The sequence below is a fragment of the Netta rufina genome, assembly GCF_964035555.1.
Source record: "Netta rufina genome assembly, chromosome: 15".
NCBI classification, from domain to species: Eukaryota; Metazoa; Chordata; class Aves; order Anseriformes; family Anatidae; genus Netta; species Netta rufina.
Window position 1 is genome coordinate 14,976,379 of NC_140138.1, and position 14,030 is coordinate 14,990,408.

General features: G+C 48.5%; 1 protein-coding gene across 3 annotated transcripts; it reads right to left on the bottom strand.

Moving 5' to 3' along the window:
* Positions 1–784: 784 nt before the first annotated feature.
* On the bottom strand, positions 785–13,337 carry DHRS7B (dehydrogenase/reductase 7B; the record flags this gene model as incomplete). 3 transcript variants are annotated; one of them, XM_084295748.1, is made up of 7 exons in its annotated part: positions 785–2,299; positions 3,020–3,172; positions 4,641–4,733; positions 5,287–5,497; positions 6,180–6,295; positions 6,987–7,162; positions 13,318–13,337. In XM_084295748.1, 7 exons carry the CDS (start codon positions 13,335–13,337, stop codon positions 2,094–2,096), a joined length of 975 nt encoding a protein of 324 aa, XP_084151874.1. In that variant the 3' UTR covers positions 785–2,093. The 3 variants fall into 3 exon arrangements, with proteins under 3 accessions (XP_084151874.1, XP_084151875.1, XP_084151876.1); XM_084295749.1 differs by lacking the exon at positions 13,318–13,337 and adding an exon at positions 11,500–11,552; XM_084295750.1 differs by lacking the exon at positions 13,318–13,337 and adding an exon at positions 11,479–11,518.
* Between the last annotated feature and the right edge of the window lie 693 nt (positions 13,338–14,030).

Here is a 14,030-nt window from a genome sequence, read left to right on the forward strand (position 1 = left end):
TTTTTTTTTTTTTTTTTTTTTTGACCATTGCAGAAGAACTGTCAGGGCTATTTCTTTTTCCCCACTAAACCTCTGTGGTCCTGGATTTTTTTTCTTGTGTTAAGCTTTCCCTTGCCTGGACTGATCCCTCTGCCAGAAGTCCTAACTCCCGGTAGCCTCCTCGAGAGCATGGCTTGCATCAAAGGCTTCAGGATTAGAGATGAGCCAGTTTCCTGTGGTCTCTTATTGCAGGAGGAAAAGCGAAGAAGTCAGCATAGCTATCGTAACAGGTGGGTCTGCTTTAAAAACCTTTCACTCTTCTCAGGTAGAGAAGAAATAAATGTGGGAAGGGCTCCTTGTAAAAAAGGGGGAATTTCCTTTCAAAGGGGAGTGTGTGCACCCTCGGGAATCTGACTCGGAGCTGTAATTCTGTGCACAGTAGCTGCAGTAATTCCCTATTTTTTTTTTCCTCAGGTCTGCTGCTTTGTGTACCCCTCAGCACCCTGGAAGATCAGGCAGAAACGCCAAGTGGCCCCTTCATCCTTTCTGGGTTGCCACGGTTTGAACCATCGGATGACAGAGCAGTTGGACAAGCCTGGCAGGAATACTGCACTTCACCAAGAAATGAAAGGCCTGAACGTGCAGCACATGAAAGGAAAAGCACACCTAACAATTAGAGAAGCTCTCCTTGTAGGGAGGGAGAGGAGGTAATGCCTTGGTTTTGTACAGGAAAAAATGATCTCTCTTCCTGCAAAGTTATGGGCTGCGAGGAGTGAAGTAGAACAAAGGATGCAGTTCATGGCAACGTAATTTATTTGTCATCAGAGGGGTGCTCCCAGGCAGGACATACGCGGCAGTACGCAGGGAGAATGCTGAGAAGTGCATGGAGGTGGCAGCAGGGGTCTAGGCCCAGGCCCCTACACGTAGGCTGCATTTCAGTTAACACATTTATGTCTTTCTAACCTTTCTGAACTATCTCGGCCCAGACTCTCTTTTTTCCCAGTGTTGCTGGGATCAGACAGGGCAGGCCATGTCCCTCTAGGAGGAAGAAGCTTTATGCTGCATGGGAACAAGGGAAGGGATGGAGAATGGGGTATGGCGCTTCCTCGGGCTGCTTAATGCCCTCAAGCCTGTGGTACCTGGTCAGGCAGATCTCCTCCCCTCACTGGATGCGACCAGAACTGGCAACTGTGATTGCCTTAAAACAGGTGAGAACTACGGGCCTGTCTCCTGTGTTGTCCACCCTACACACACAGATTCTTCTTTGCTTGCCAGGCATCTAAAGAATCACACCTCTGTGCTCTAGGCCTGTGGGTGAGCCAGGTGTGCTATCAGGTGCAGGGTATTTACACTCAACAACATACCTTGCTGTGCTCTTTTTTAATCTGTTTTAATGTTTTAATCTGTTTTAATGCTTCCTCTTCACGAACTTGTGCTGGGGTTAATACTGCACTGTCAGGTAGTGCGGAGTGGGATGGCTGCACCTCAGTAAGGCATGATTCAGGCAGATAACATCGTTCCCAAATAAAGCTTGCATTCTACATCAGTTACTTTTTAAAAAGTGGCACTGGGATTAGTTTTAGCTTAACATATCAGATGATTTGGCACGTTAGCAAGCAGAGGCTCTGAAGCTTTCCACTTCAAGCAACATGTTTCGGATAAGATTGGAAGGAGTGGGAAGGAGACATTGATCACGAGAGCTCCCAGCTCCGTATTTCACAGGGGCCATGGGGTGGGGAAAGCTAAAATCTGCCTGCACGAAGGCAAACCAGGTGGGTTTTATTTGTAGCAAGCCAGTAAAGCTGAGTGTGCCTGGGGTGAGGTGAGGTGCTGGCCTCTCCTGTGAGGTGTGTGCCTTGAGTTACCCTCCCCTGCAGCCTCAGCTCTCCTTTGGGCTTTGTTCCAAGCACCCTTCTTCGGGTGAGGCTTACGTGCTGTCTTCTGGCACGTGGGCCTGCCCTGTTGTGGAGGAAACTGCTTCCCACTCCCCATGCAATGGTAAGTTGCAGCATCTTCAGAAAGGGTTTTCCTGCAGGAGCACTTCTGCTGATGTCCCTGCCAACTGCAGGGCGTTAGCCTCTCCCTACAGTTACTGCTCGAGAGCGAGCTGAGCTCTAGGAGTCCTTTGCTTTTCTCTCCTTTTTAGCTCTAGCTGCCATTAAGTCAAAGAAGAGCCTGGGGAAGAGATTTCGTAGGTAGACAGCCAGCGAGGGCATCAGGCCAGCTACGAGAACTTCCTTCTTCTTCTGCCCCACTGCACTGAGAACCACCTGAGCGACCTCTGCGGCTGTCTGGCCTTCAGCGGTGTTCTTGTCCATGACTGCCAAAACAAAGCCGAGGAAACACCAATGTCAGCAGGTAAGCCCACACTTCAGCACCTTTCCTAGGAATGCGCTAACTGCACGTGGTTCCTGGTCTAGTTCTTGGTTTTGCACTAGCTGCATAAGGGGACCACAGGCAGGTGGAGTTCATGGCTGGGCTAGAAGTCAGCACGTGCTCCTCCTGACATCCAGGCTGCACCTACACGAGCCTCGTGGTCTATTTCTGAAGATAAGGCTCACAGTTGAATGCTTCAGTACATTTTTCTCATTTTGAGTGTCAATTGATGTTAGAGAGAAGCAGATACACCTCTCCTCCGCACTACTGCTCAGCTGAACCTACAGGGCAGTAACTGGAGTTTGTCTCCCCTCAAACCTAGCAGATTTCCTAGGATGTGTACATTATAGGTCTAGAGAGCTTTGCGTTCAAGTCTCAAGCTCCAGGAAGAATGGATGAATGGAGGGTGCAAAAAGGTCCTTCAAAGACAACGCTTAGGTTTATGTTCCCTATAAAATACCCTAAAGACTCAGTAACCCCAAGGTAGTTGCTGTTCATGAAGGCTAATTGTGGGGGGTTGCTCTTCCTACCCTGCGTCCAAAGTTGTCTTTTGATACTTCAGGACTAACCTGTCCCCATCAGAGGCTGTACACTGCAAGCACACTTGGGATTAACTCAGGGAGCTGGAGATGCTTTAGATACAGGACACAAAATCACATCTCACCTCCGTAGCGAGATCCGTCTGCTGTTACAGCATTGAGAGAAAGGTTGGTCTGAATGTATCCGGGGCTTATAACCGTCACATCGATCTCGTACTGCTCGACCTCTGCTCGTAGACAATCAAAGAAGGCCTGGGTAGCATGTTTAGAGGCAGCATCTGGAAAACAGGAAAAGGGCTAAGCCCTAAGGGGAAGGAGCAGAGCTGAGGAGCGGTTCCTTCCCCTGAATGGGTCTTTCACTGAAGCGCAACCACTTCTCAGCAAGAACCCAGTAGCTGTTCTCCAGCTTCTAGTTGTTTTTAGTGAATGGCAGCAACAGGTAGTGGGAGTGAGAGGCAATTTAGGAAGGCAAAATGTAAATACTCAAGTTGGAAACTGGCTGGGATCCTGAGCTTAATATCTCAGCCATGCCAAAGCATTATGGAGTGAACCCAAGCTGCCTCCCACTCATGATAAAGGAGACGTGAAGACTGTCTTGGCAAGCGTTTGATAAGACTGACTGGGGCTGGGGGAACGAGATGCCCAGGAAAGGCAGGCAGGGCTGACATTTGCTGCTGAGCACCCTGCTGGCCTGCCTGTGCTAAGCACTATGGACCGAGCAGGTTCATGGCCTCGCTGCACGAAAGTCAAACCCTGATCACGCAAGCACACGGGAAGTTGTGTGGCCTAGGGCAGGAGTTCCCCTTGTTTGATGGCTGGGCAACTCCTTTTGCTCGCTCACTTTCCCTGTGTGCTTGTTTGCTACCACTGTGACTGCTCACCACAGCTGCAGGGTTGACACCAGCAGAACTCAGCACAGGCTGCGTGCCCTGTCTGAGGACCTACTGGCACGAGCTGAGCCCCTGCTGCCCGGTCCATGGGGCTCTGCTCATGGTGTAAGCACTCCGGCAGCTCTTCAGAACACGTTTCTTGGTGCAATCATACCCACACCATCAGCAGGCCCTGACAGCCGAGGTGTTCCAGGCTCTCGTGTGCTCAGCACTATGCCCTACCAGTTTTATGCCATCTCCAGTGTAATTTTCCATTTTCCTGTTAATTTTCAATTATTACAGATGCTTTTATGCCAAATACTCTTCTCTCTATCTTTTGTAAGGCTTCTTCCAGTAATCTCACCAATATTATTTCTTGATACATCTGATTTAGCATAAAGAGTCTTCTGGATCAAGGTAACTGTTCGAGCTTTTATTTTGGTATTGGTTGTACCATGGCACTTCACTAGTTATTAAACCAAAAAGTTCCTACTTACAGAATATTAATCAGACAAACAGCAAGCATAAAAAGCAATAAAATTAGGGAGCAAAGCAGTCGTAAGGGCTAGGAAGTTTACTGGGACTCTCAAATATTAAGATAGGAATGTCACACAGAAGACCAAAATTCTAAGTAAGGATCACATTCCTTATTCTCTTTCTCCATCCTGAAACAACTTCAGGACAGGGCTAAGATTTTGTATTTGAGCGTGTCTTCCTCAACAGCTGTCAGAGGTTTCTTAGTGTGATAACCATACTAAGGATAATTTACAGCCCTGCCTTTCCTGCATGCAGCCAGCTCTATGGAGAGCTAAATGTGGAGTTGTTCCTTCAGTCAGGTCCCCCAAATATCTTCCCCACCTTGTGTGGAGGTACTTACATGCTGATCGGAAGGGAATGCTTATTTTGCCTTGAACACTGCTGATAGCCACGATGTGGCCTTGTCTCCTCTTGATCATGGAGGGGAGAAGTGCTAGCAAGAGAGAAAAGAATAACAATAACAGTTCTACTGTTACTAAGCTGCTGTTGAGAATCAGTGCATTTGTGCAAGCTATGAGGCTGCACAAAGGCCTTGCAGTTGCTGTGGTCTCCCACAGATGCAGTCAGCAGGACTTGCTCTTTTCTGCCACCAGTGCATCTTTCCAGTTCCTGCAGCTCGCACCCTCCAGGATGAACTTTATGTATAAGCAGAGAACCTGCCTCAGGAAGCTCACAGCCTTGCCTAGAGCCCAGACTCAGTTCCCCCAGGTTTTATCAGAGCAGACAGGCTAGCCACATCTCACTTCAGAAGTTCGTGGCAGACTAGAGTCAGGAGGTGTTTTAAATGAGGCATCATCTCTCATCAGGTACTTCTCGTGCAATCGTGCCCAATAACCAACTTTAGGCCTGCCCATAAAACAAAACTCTCCTCCCCTCGTATTGTTCTGTGCCAAATACAATTACAAACAGGATGTGAGCTGTGCTTAGCTGTGGTGGCCTGCAGAAGGTACCAGCCACTGTCCCCCTGTACTGTGAATCACAAATACCTTTGGTGAGGGCTATAGGACCGAAGTAATTTGTTTCCATCACTTTCTTGTCCACATCCAGCCCCGTGTCTACGATCGTGCCCCGGTAACTGATGCCTGCGTTGTTGATCAGGATGTCCACGTGGCCAGAGTGCTTCAGGATCAATTCTGCAGCGTTTAGGATGCTTTTAGTGTCCGAAAGGTCAAATACCACGGTGTGGGGTTCGTGTAGCTGAGTAAACAAAAGTTAGCAAAAAGATGTTCAGGGGGTGCTGAACGTGCTTACGTTCATGCTCCTGACTTTGAGGAGGGATGGGATTTCCCATGCAGAGGAGGGGCCAGCCAAACCTTCTGCAGTCAGAGTGCAGCAGGTACTTGATAGGAATACATGACAGAAGCAGCTTGTACTTGGGTGTTTTTCTGCTCCTGTAGCCCGTTCCTTAAACCAAGTGAGATCTTCCTTGAGTGCTAACGTTTGCTATTGTGTTACTAAAGAAAATGCATCTGATGTAGTCAAAAGTCATATCTTTCCTCAGAAGCCATCAATGCCTCTGCTATCCACTTCCAGCAGAACTAGACGTCAAAACTAAAAGCCAAGACAAAGAAAGTCACTTCTCCAGATTCAGTCCATGGTATAAGGGTGCAGGGGGGCCTGGGGACTCTGCACTCGGTTACGTGTTCACCCCCACTACAAGGGAACAGGAGTCTTTCAGCTGGCTCATTTTTGTCAGGTTTTTACAAGATACGACGTGTCAGCTCCGTGTACTCCTCTAGCAATATCTATCCCTAACCACAGAGTTGCATTTTTCCTATTGCTCAACACAACAACCCGCAAGCAGCTCTAACTTCTGTAGCAGCCTGAACAGAAATCCCAGCTGCACGGGACGAGCAGCCTTCCCTTCTCCCACACTTACGTTCTTTCGGTGATTGGTCACGGTAGAAAGCTCCTGAGCCAGGTCTTTGAGTTTCTTGCTGTCTCTGCCACAGAGCACCAGCCTAGAGCCAGCCGCGTGGAAGGCTTTTGCGCATTCTTTGGCGGAAGGAAGGAAAAGAAAAGATCTGAATGCCAGAGACAAACAGCACGTGATGTTTGATGGCAGGCTACAACTTTTAGCTAGCAAGGGTCTGGGGTGGCTTTGGTATTCCTGAGCAGGAAAACCGTGGGAAGGAACAGCCAGGAATATACAGTGCTCTATCTGCCCAGCGTATCACAGCTGGAAGCTCTCTCCTGAAACACTCCTATCATCTCTTCTTGAGGAGAGACACAAAGCTGCTTTAAAGTAAAGCAGAATTAGAAAACATACCACTCACTCAAAAATATATATTTGGAGAAAAAGTGGCTTATATTAGGAAGAAAAGTTAAATTAATACTGCCGAGAGTTTTAATGTCAATAGATGGATTTGTAGCACAAGAGAAAAGGTACTTGGGGTTGGAGGAGGGGAAAGGATGGCAGGGCACCAGAAATACACCTACCAAAGTAAATGCAGAACAATTGATGTGGGAAGTTTTACAGAAACAATTTGACTTCCTGGCTTTCTAAAGATTTAGAGAGAAGAGCCCTCAGAGCACAGGAAGGCCCAGCGTGTTTCTTGCCTTGATGAGCTCCAGTTTATGCCGACTGGAGGGCGGATAAAATTCCCCTCTACAAATGTTGAGACTCTTTTCACACCAAAATTTGCACTCCTTATCCTGCCTTTGGCACCCTTCTGTCAGTACCTACCTTTTCCCAGGCCAGAGGTGGCCCCGGTGACCACCACCACTGCTCCCTGCAGGTAAGTTCGCATCCGCATCCACTGCAGCAGCCGAAAAAGGGCGAAGAGCCCCAGGCTGCCAAAGAGCAGTGGGATGATGACGGTGGATGTGAGATCCATGAGTCTTCCTTTCTCAGCAGTCTTCCTAGAGCCACAAGATGAAAGGAAACAGGCCCCTTTACTGATAAGAAAATTAGCAGAGGCTTGAAAACTTGGGAAATGCTTTTTCCTACCCCTGCCTTAGACCACCGGTAAACCAAACGCCATACAGAAGTATCTCCAATAAATTTTCCTGAATCCTTTATCTGGGCTTCCAAAAGTTGATGTCTGTACCCAATTTTAAGCACGTAAATGCTAACCTGACCATCCCAGCAGGACGCTTGGATCTTGTAAGCACCATGTAACAAACGTGGGCCGCGGGATGCTGTTCCCATGTGCTTTTCCATTTTGCTCTAAATTCCGTCCCTTGTACAAACTGCTTAGAATGAAAGCTCTGCAGGGCTGGGATATGTCTCTGCTTGCTTCTGATCGTAACAAAACCTCTTGGATTTCTCTAGAACAGCCCGTGCTACGGTGTCTACATGCCAGAGACCCATTACTGTGCGTTATCCCAGGTGGATATAACCCCCTCTACATTCAGGAGACGCAGAATAAAGCTTTCTCTCCGAGCACATTATTTGCTTAATGCCCTGAAATCTGTGCCTCCATCTCCCATGTCTTTCATAACCAGTTGGGAGAGAGCAGTTATCTGACTGAAACGAGCCCCATGTCCAATCTAGCAGCTGAAGCCTACATTTGTGCTCTTTAATGCCAACGTTAATCGTGCAGTTTGTTAGCAGCGTGAGCCCGTGTTCCAATGCCCTGAAACTAAACCTGTGTGAATGAAACCCAAGCTGAAGGTATCCTCAGGACCAAGCTCAGCCTGGAATTGGGTTCTGATGTCAATGCCTAGCCCCAATCTCCTTGCTAAGCCATCGCCTTCAGGCGAGGAGTTTATGTTACAGCTTCCTAGGTGGCCAAAGAGTAAGTGATATCTTTGCTGGGAAAAAGGTCACCGAGTTTCCCACTGTGTGTACCTCCAAGCTTTTAGGCTTGTTTTCAGAGGAAATGCAACCCAGTTACAACCCCTTCCTCGAGTTTGTACATCTTTTGGGTTGCATGTAGAGCCAAAGCCAGGTATTAGCATATTTTCCCTGTTCTGCAGATAGTTTGAGCGCTGCAAGACAGTTCTCCACCAGGAAGATACTGGCAGGGATCGGGCAGACAACTTATGCAGTACTTCAAACACAAAAGGACAGCATGAGAAGTAGAAAATGATAGGTGTGTAATAATAATAAGCCATAATTGGGGTCGTTAAGTAGTACTGAGCTTGGATGGGGCTGAAGGGATGGCAGAGGCTGTACTAGTCGTGGGACACAGCTGATGTGGAAAAGGCCGTGCTCGCCTGGATTTCCATCAGGGATTTGAACAGGATTCCTCAGGTAGCTGGTCAGCGAGCAGGCCAGCTTGCTCGACCAGTAACGAGCTGTATAAAGTAGTTGTGGAGGTACAGCTAGGACAAAATCACACACACAGAGCTCATCTAGCGCTAAATAAACGTGACAAGATCTAAAAGTGAAGCTGTCGAGCTGGCACACAGCTCTTCTCCAGCTACTGTGGAGCTTCCTGAGCTAACTCGTGGATCTTTACAGAGTGCCTCGTTGTGTAACGCACTGCAGAGAGGCAGCCAGGGCACCGGCTCCCCTGGGGCACGGGGAGTGTGCCCGCAGTGAGAAATCAGAGAGCTGGGAGGAGGACTGAACTCATTCCGTCGCGAAGCAGCGCACGAGCACAGCGCCCAGCTGTTCAGTGTCTTATTCCTCCACCTCTCAGTGCTGAGCGTGCAGAAACGGTGTGGTTTGTGCTGATTTACAAAGCAGCCTGGTGGAGTTGTTTAACATGAGAGTGCAGAACTCCCCCCCCAGAAAATAATTCTTGGGGAATTGCTGTTTAGATACGGGGCTGCTGGCCCCCTTTTGGCTTGATAAGCAGGAGGTGCTTCTACTGCCTTGTGCAGCTGGTCACTTAATGCAGCTGCTTCTTTGTTGTCCTTTTCTGCTCCTAAGGCTCTCGTGAGATTCCGAAGACAAGAGGTGGGCAGGGACAACAGGTGGTGACATCGACCAGCGTGGCTTTTCGGGCAGTTTGGAATCAAAAATATCCAGTTCCCATTTAGGACCTTTGATTATTTCCAAAGCGGGAGCAGACAGGTGGAGTGGCACTTCTCTCACAAGCCTGCATTGAAGCTGACAAATTTCAGCAATCTGGTTTTGCTTCTGGTTTTGGTAAAATGCAGAGGCACAGAGCTGGTAAGAGGGAGCTCTTCTGATCCCTTTTCCTCACTAAACCACCCCAGGCGATGGGAGGCATTCCCACCTTTGTTCAGGGCATGGGTTTTTCCTGTTCTTTGGCAAAATGAAGGTTGAGTTTGCAAGGACTGAACCCTGCCCCAGGGGCTGGTGGAGAAGAACCCCCAAGCCCACCAACACAGCCAGCTGTGTTCTGGTCCTGCAGCACCCGTTGCTCACCAGCATGAACCAGTTACACCTGCTCAACTTACTCCTTAATCGCGTCGTTTGTTATTCATCTACCTTATAAACAAAGGTCTGCCTTTAATCCTTTCTGTTTGAAAAGCTTTCCAAGCCCTTTTATTGGTTTTCTTTCTCTTCTTTCTGTCCGTGTTAGGTCCAGGAACGTGGCAAACTGGCTGATCTCTGCCTGCCTGAAGGCTGCAGCAAGCCCTGAACCCACTCAGCAGCTGCAACCCGCTTCTGCAGCTTCCAGGCTGGAGTCTGAATCAACAGGTAATTAACTCCTGATATAGGGGAAGGGAAATAGGGGATGGCAACGAGAAAGACTGCACAGAAGAGGGGAACAAGGGTGAGAAGGAACAGCCAAGCAAAGGTGTAGATCCTTTTTAATTAGGTCGTCCAGTTGCAGGTATTTTCCATGGAAGGGACTCAAATGGTGCCTTAAAAAGAGCCCCAGAACAAAGAAAATCCCAGCTGAGCCAAGTTTCAGAAAGACAAATGCCTGGCCGAACTGAGCTGTTCTGGAAAGATGAAAGAATTCTTGCAGCTCTTCAGCCCTAAGGCAATATTTTTTTCTTTAGTTTCCTGTCCCAGCTTACTTCACGAAACCACAAGCCCTTAGTGGAGTTTGTAATATCGGACATAAAGGAATCATAAAATGAGAATCAGCGGAACAAAAAGCCATGGAAATCAGCTCAAGGCATGCTGCAGTGCGTTCAACAGCATCCATGGGATTGAACCCACTGCTAGGCTGCTGACGTAACGGGGCAGGTCTGACATCCTGCTCAGTTTTTAGGAATATTTTGGGGAAAAGGACAAAGGAAAAATAAAATGCTGCAAGCTGACGGAGTAATTATTTTCTGTTTAGTATTGGGATTATTTGACGTGAAAAAACTGCTGCGAAGGTGAATGTGATCACAACTGTGATCTGAAGGTGAATGAGATCACAAATTAAAAAAAAAATAGACTTGGTTCCCATCAACAGAAATGCTAATTTGCAAAACAAACGCTGGGAGAAGAGGAGAAGCATAAAAGCCAAATTAAGCAGATAAAACTCTGAAGTAGCTCAAAGCACCTCAGGGCAGGTAAGGCTGAGTCGCAGTAAAAACAAGAGGGTTGGCAAGGAGGGCACTGGTTTCACCGCCTTATTTGAGGTGAACAGGATCAGCTCAGAGCTCTTGCTCCAAGGTGTGAGATCCCCCCTCTCACCTGTGTTCAAAAATGTGGCTGCTCACACTGGAAAAAGCAGGTATTTCTTAATTTTTCTTGGCATTTAACATTTATGACATCAAATTACCTGCAGGAGAGAAGCCACTGCTCTTTACAGGTCGAAATAAAAACCTGAAATTCTCAGTTCTCCCTCCAAAATGCAGGATTGGAACCAGCAGGTTATCGAGAGCAGAAATAAGAGCACTGATAATGAAAGCAAGTACAAGCAACTGGAAACTTTCTGAAAGGCTTAGCATAAAATAAGTCACACACATCCATTAAGAAGAGCTTTCCCCCTGTAACAAAAACTGGATGCTACCCCATGACAGCCAGGGTAATGATTTCAGAAGGAACACGGAGCTCAGCTAATAAGGTCAAGAGTGCACTGAGGGCAGCAAAGATGAGATCGAGTCCTAAAAGCAATCAAAACCACGCTAAGTTTCTCGAAACAAGACCTATTCTCCTTTAGCTTCGGCCACCTAGAATCACATTGTCCCTTAAATGACAAATGGCAGCAACTGGGCGGCTATTTTCAGAAATGAAAAGGTGGCATTTAAAGGGGGGGCAGGGGGCACCAAGGAAAAACTCATTTTTTTTTTCCTAAGGAAGCGCCTGCCGAGCAGCAAGCGGCTCCGGGCTTTGTCAGCTCCCACCTTTAGTCCGAAGAAAGCACAAATCCTACCTGGGAAAGGGGCTCACTTGCCTGGGACTGCGAGGTTCTGTCTCCCTCTGGGCTCTCAGGGGGACCCAGCTGACTTAAATTACCCGCTGGCAGCGGGCCAGGCAGCGGGCTGGGCTCCGTCCAATGCTCGCACAGCCTCTGAAAGCAAATCTGGGGAAGACGGCGGCGTGCGGCCCCTGAGATGTGGGGTGGTTTAACCACCGGATTGAAAAGATGGAGGCAAATGCAAAATGGTAGAGGTTTTGGTGAGTCTGGTTAGATCTAGGACTGAAAAATAATTTCCTGTACTTCATGCAGAGCATCCCCAAGTCCAACGGTGTTCTTTACGTTCTCTTGATAAAAGGAAAAAAAAAAGGCAAAGTTTGTGAATTGTTTGCAACTCTGTTATTTTCATTGGTTTTGGGATGTACTCTGGTTTTATAGCGCACACTAAGGTGGCTATTTCATTAATTAAAAGGAAAAAAAATAATTTTCATTTATTTCCTTAGGATTCTTGAGAACTTTGAGCAGAACTGGACTGAGAGATGAGCTGCTCATCACACTCTGCAGCAGCACCTGGTATCTGCCAGGGAAATGGGCATTCCCTCAAGCAAACCACATTCACTAAATCCTTTTCAAGCCGTGTTTGACAGGGAAGAAGAGTGAGCATTGCTTGTGTTTAACAACAGCTAAACGTTTTTGGTGATCCAACTGCTTTGGGAAGAAATTGACATGAAATGTGTAGACATTGAGGTCAGGGGGGGAAAGGAAGGCAGCATTGTCTATTCAATCAGTGATTTAATAGAAGCAAACAGGAAATTTGACAATTTCTCTGACTCACCGGGTCCCCACAGAATGGTAAATGAAGGTTCAAAAAGCTCACTCAAGACCTAATGAGAAAAAAAAGTGACTACGCTCATTGAAACAGATAAATTAACAAATTGCTTGTGTGCACTTACATTATCTGCTTTCACTCCAAACTTCATGAGCAGAAAATGATGTGCAAGATACCCTGAGAGCATTAGAAATCAGCAAAAGGCCTAAGAAGGAACTCAGTGCCTAGACAGAACTCCTCAGTAAAAGATAATTGTTCAGAGAAGAAAGGGAGGAGGGGTTTGGGAGAAGGAATCCAAGACCCCAGCTGGATTTCTGAACAGAAATGATGGAAAGTGTGACGGTGAGGACTGCCCCAGGCGTGCTAGGCAGCAGGAGCAGGCGGACACCAGGTCTGTAAGTGGATGGCAACAAGGATCGGTCGTCTGGGGCTGCTGAGGTGGGAAGGCTCAGTTATAACATTCTGAATTAACTTCTTAAGGAGCAATTTGAACACCCTGCCACCTCCCCGCTGTCACTTGGAGCAGTGCCTGAAGGAGACAATCCGCTGCATTTTGGGAGTCGTTTAATGCCATTTATTTATGATTTTACCCCAAAAAGATCTCAGTATAGCCCCTGGGATTATCAACGTAACCCCTCGGGATTAGCAATACACCCCCCCAGGATTATAAATACAACCCCCGGGACTGTCAATACACCCCCTTGGGATTATCAATACAACCCTCTGGATTGCCAAAATAACCCCCGGGATTGTCAATACACCCCCTCAGGATTATCAATACAACCCCCGGGATTACCAATACACCCCCATGGATTATCAATACAACACCTGGGATTATCAATACAATCCCCCGGGATCATCAATGTAACCCCTCAGGATTACCAATCCAACCCCTCAGGATTATCAATGTAACCCCCTGGATTATCAACCCAGCCCCCGGAATTACCAATCCAGCCCCTCACGGCCCCCACCCAGCCGCCCTTTGCCGCCCCCGTCCCCTCAGGGCCCTCCCGGCCGGGCCCTACCTGCCCGCCGCCGTCACCATGGCCACCGCCGGAAGTGCGGCGGGGGGAGGCGGGCCTTCCGGCAGCGCGCCCAATGGCAGGCCGCTCCTGCCGGAGGAGAGCCGGAAGGCCTGGGAGCCGGCCCGCGGCGTTGCCCTCGTGGGTCCGTCCGCGGGTTGGGTCCGGCCGGGAAACAGCGCCTCGGGCGGGAGGTTCCGGCCTCACTTTGTTCCGGGCTGGGCCTGCGGGTCTATTAGGGCAGTGGTTCAATTAATAATAATAATAATATTATTAATAATAAAGCAATTAATAATTCAGCCTCCCAGAAGGATCCCTGAGGAGCCAGCTCGTTGCCAGCCCTGCTTGAAAGGGCAGGGGAGCTGCATGCAGTGTACCCAGAGCTGGCAGCGCATGGCTATGGGGGCAGGGATGGTGAAATCCTGTGATAAAAGAGGAGGAGGCGGCGTTCTGCAGGGCCGTGATCACGGTCCCAGAGCGTGGGCAGCGAGACCAGGGGCAGGGTGGTTCCCTGGTTCTTAAACGGGCTCCCCACAGCAGCGCTCGCAGGCAGCACCCGTGGTCCGAGAGCTTTTCCCTTTGAGGTGAATTGGGGCTGAAGTGTCGCAGCCTCAGCTCCTGTTAAGGCCGTGGAGCTGATAACGGGCAACGGGGTGCTGCAGGGTTACAGCACAAATCCGACCAGGCCTTTGGAAAACAAGGTCCCCGTGATGCCC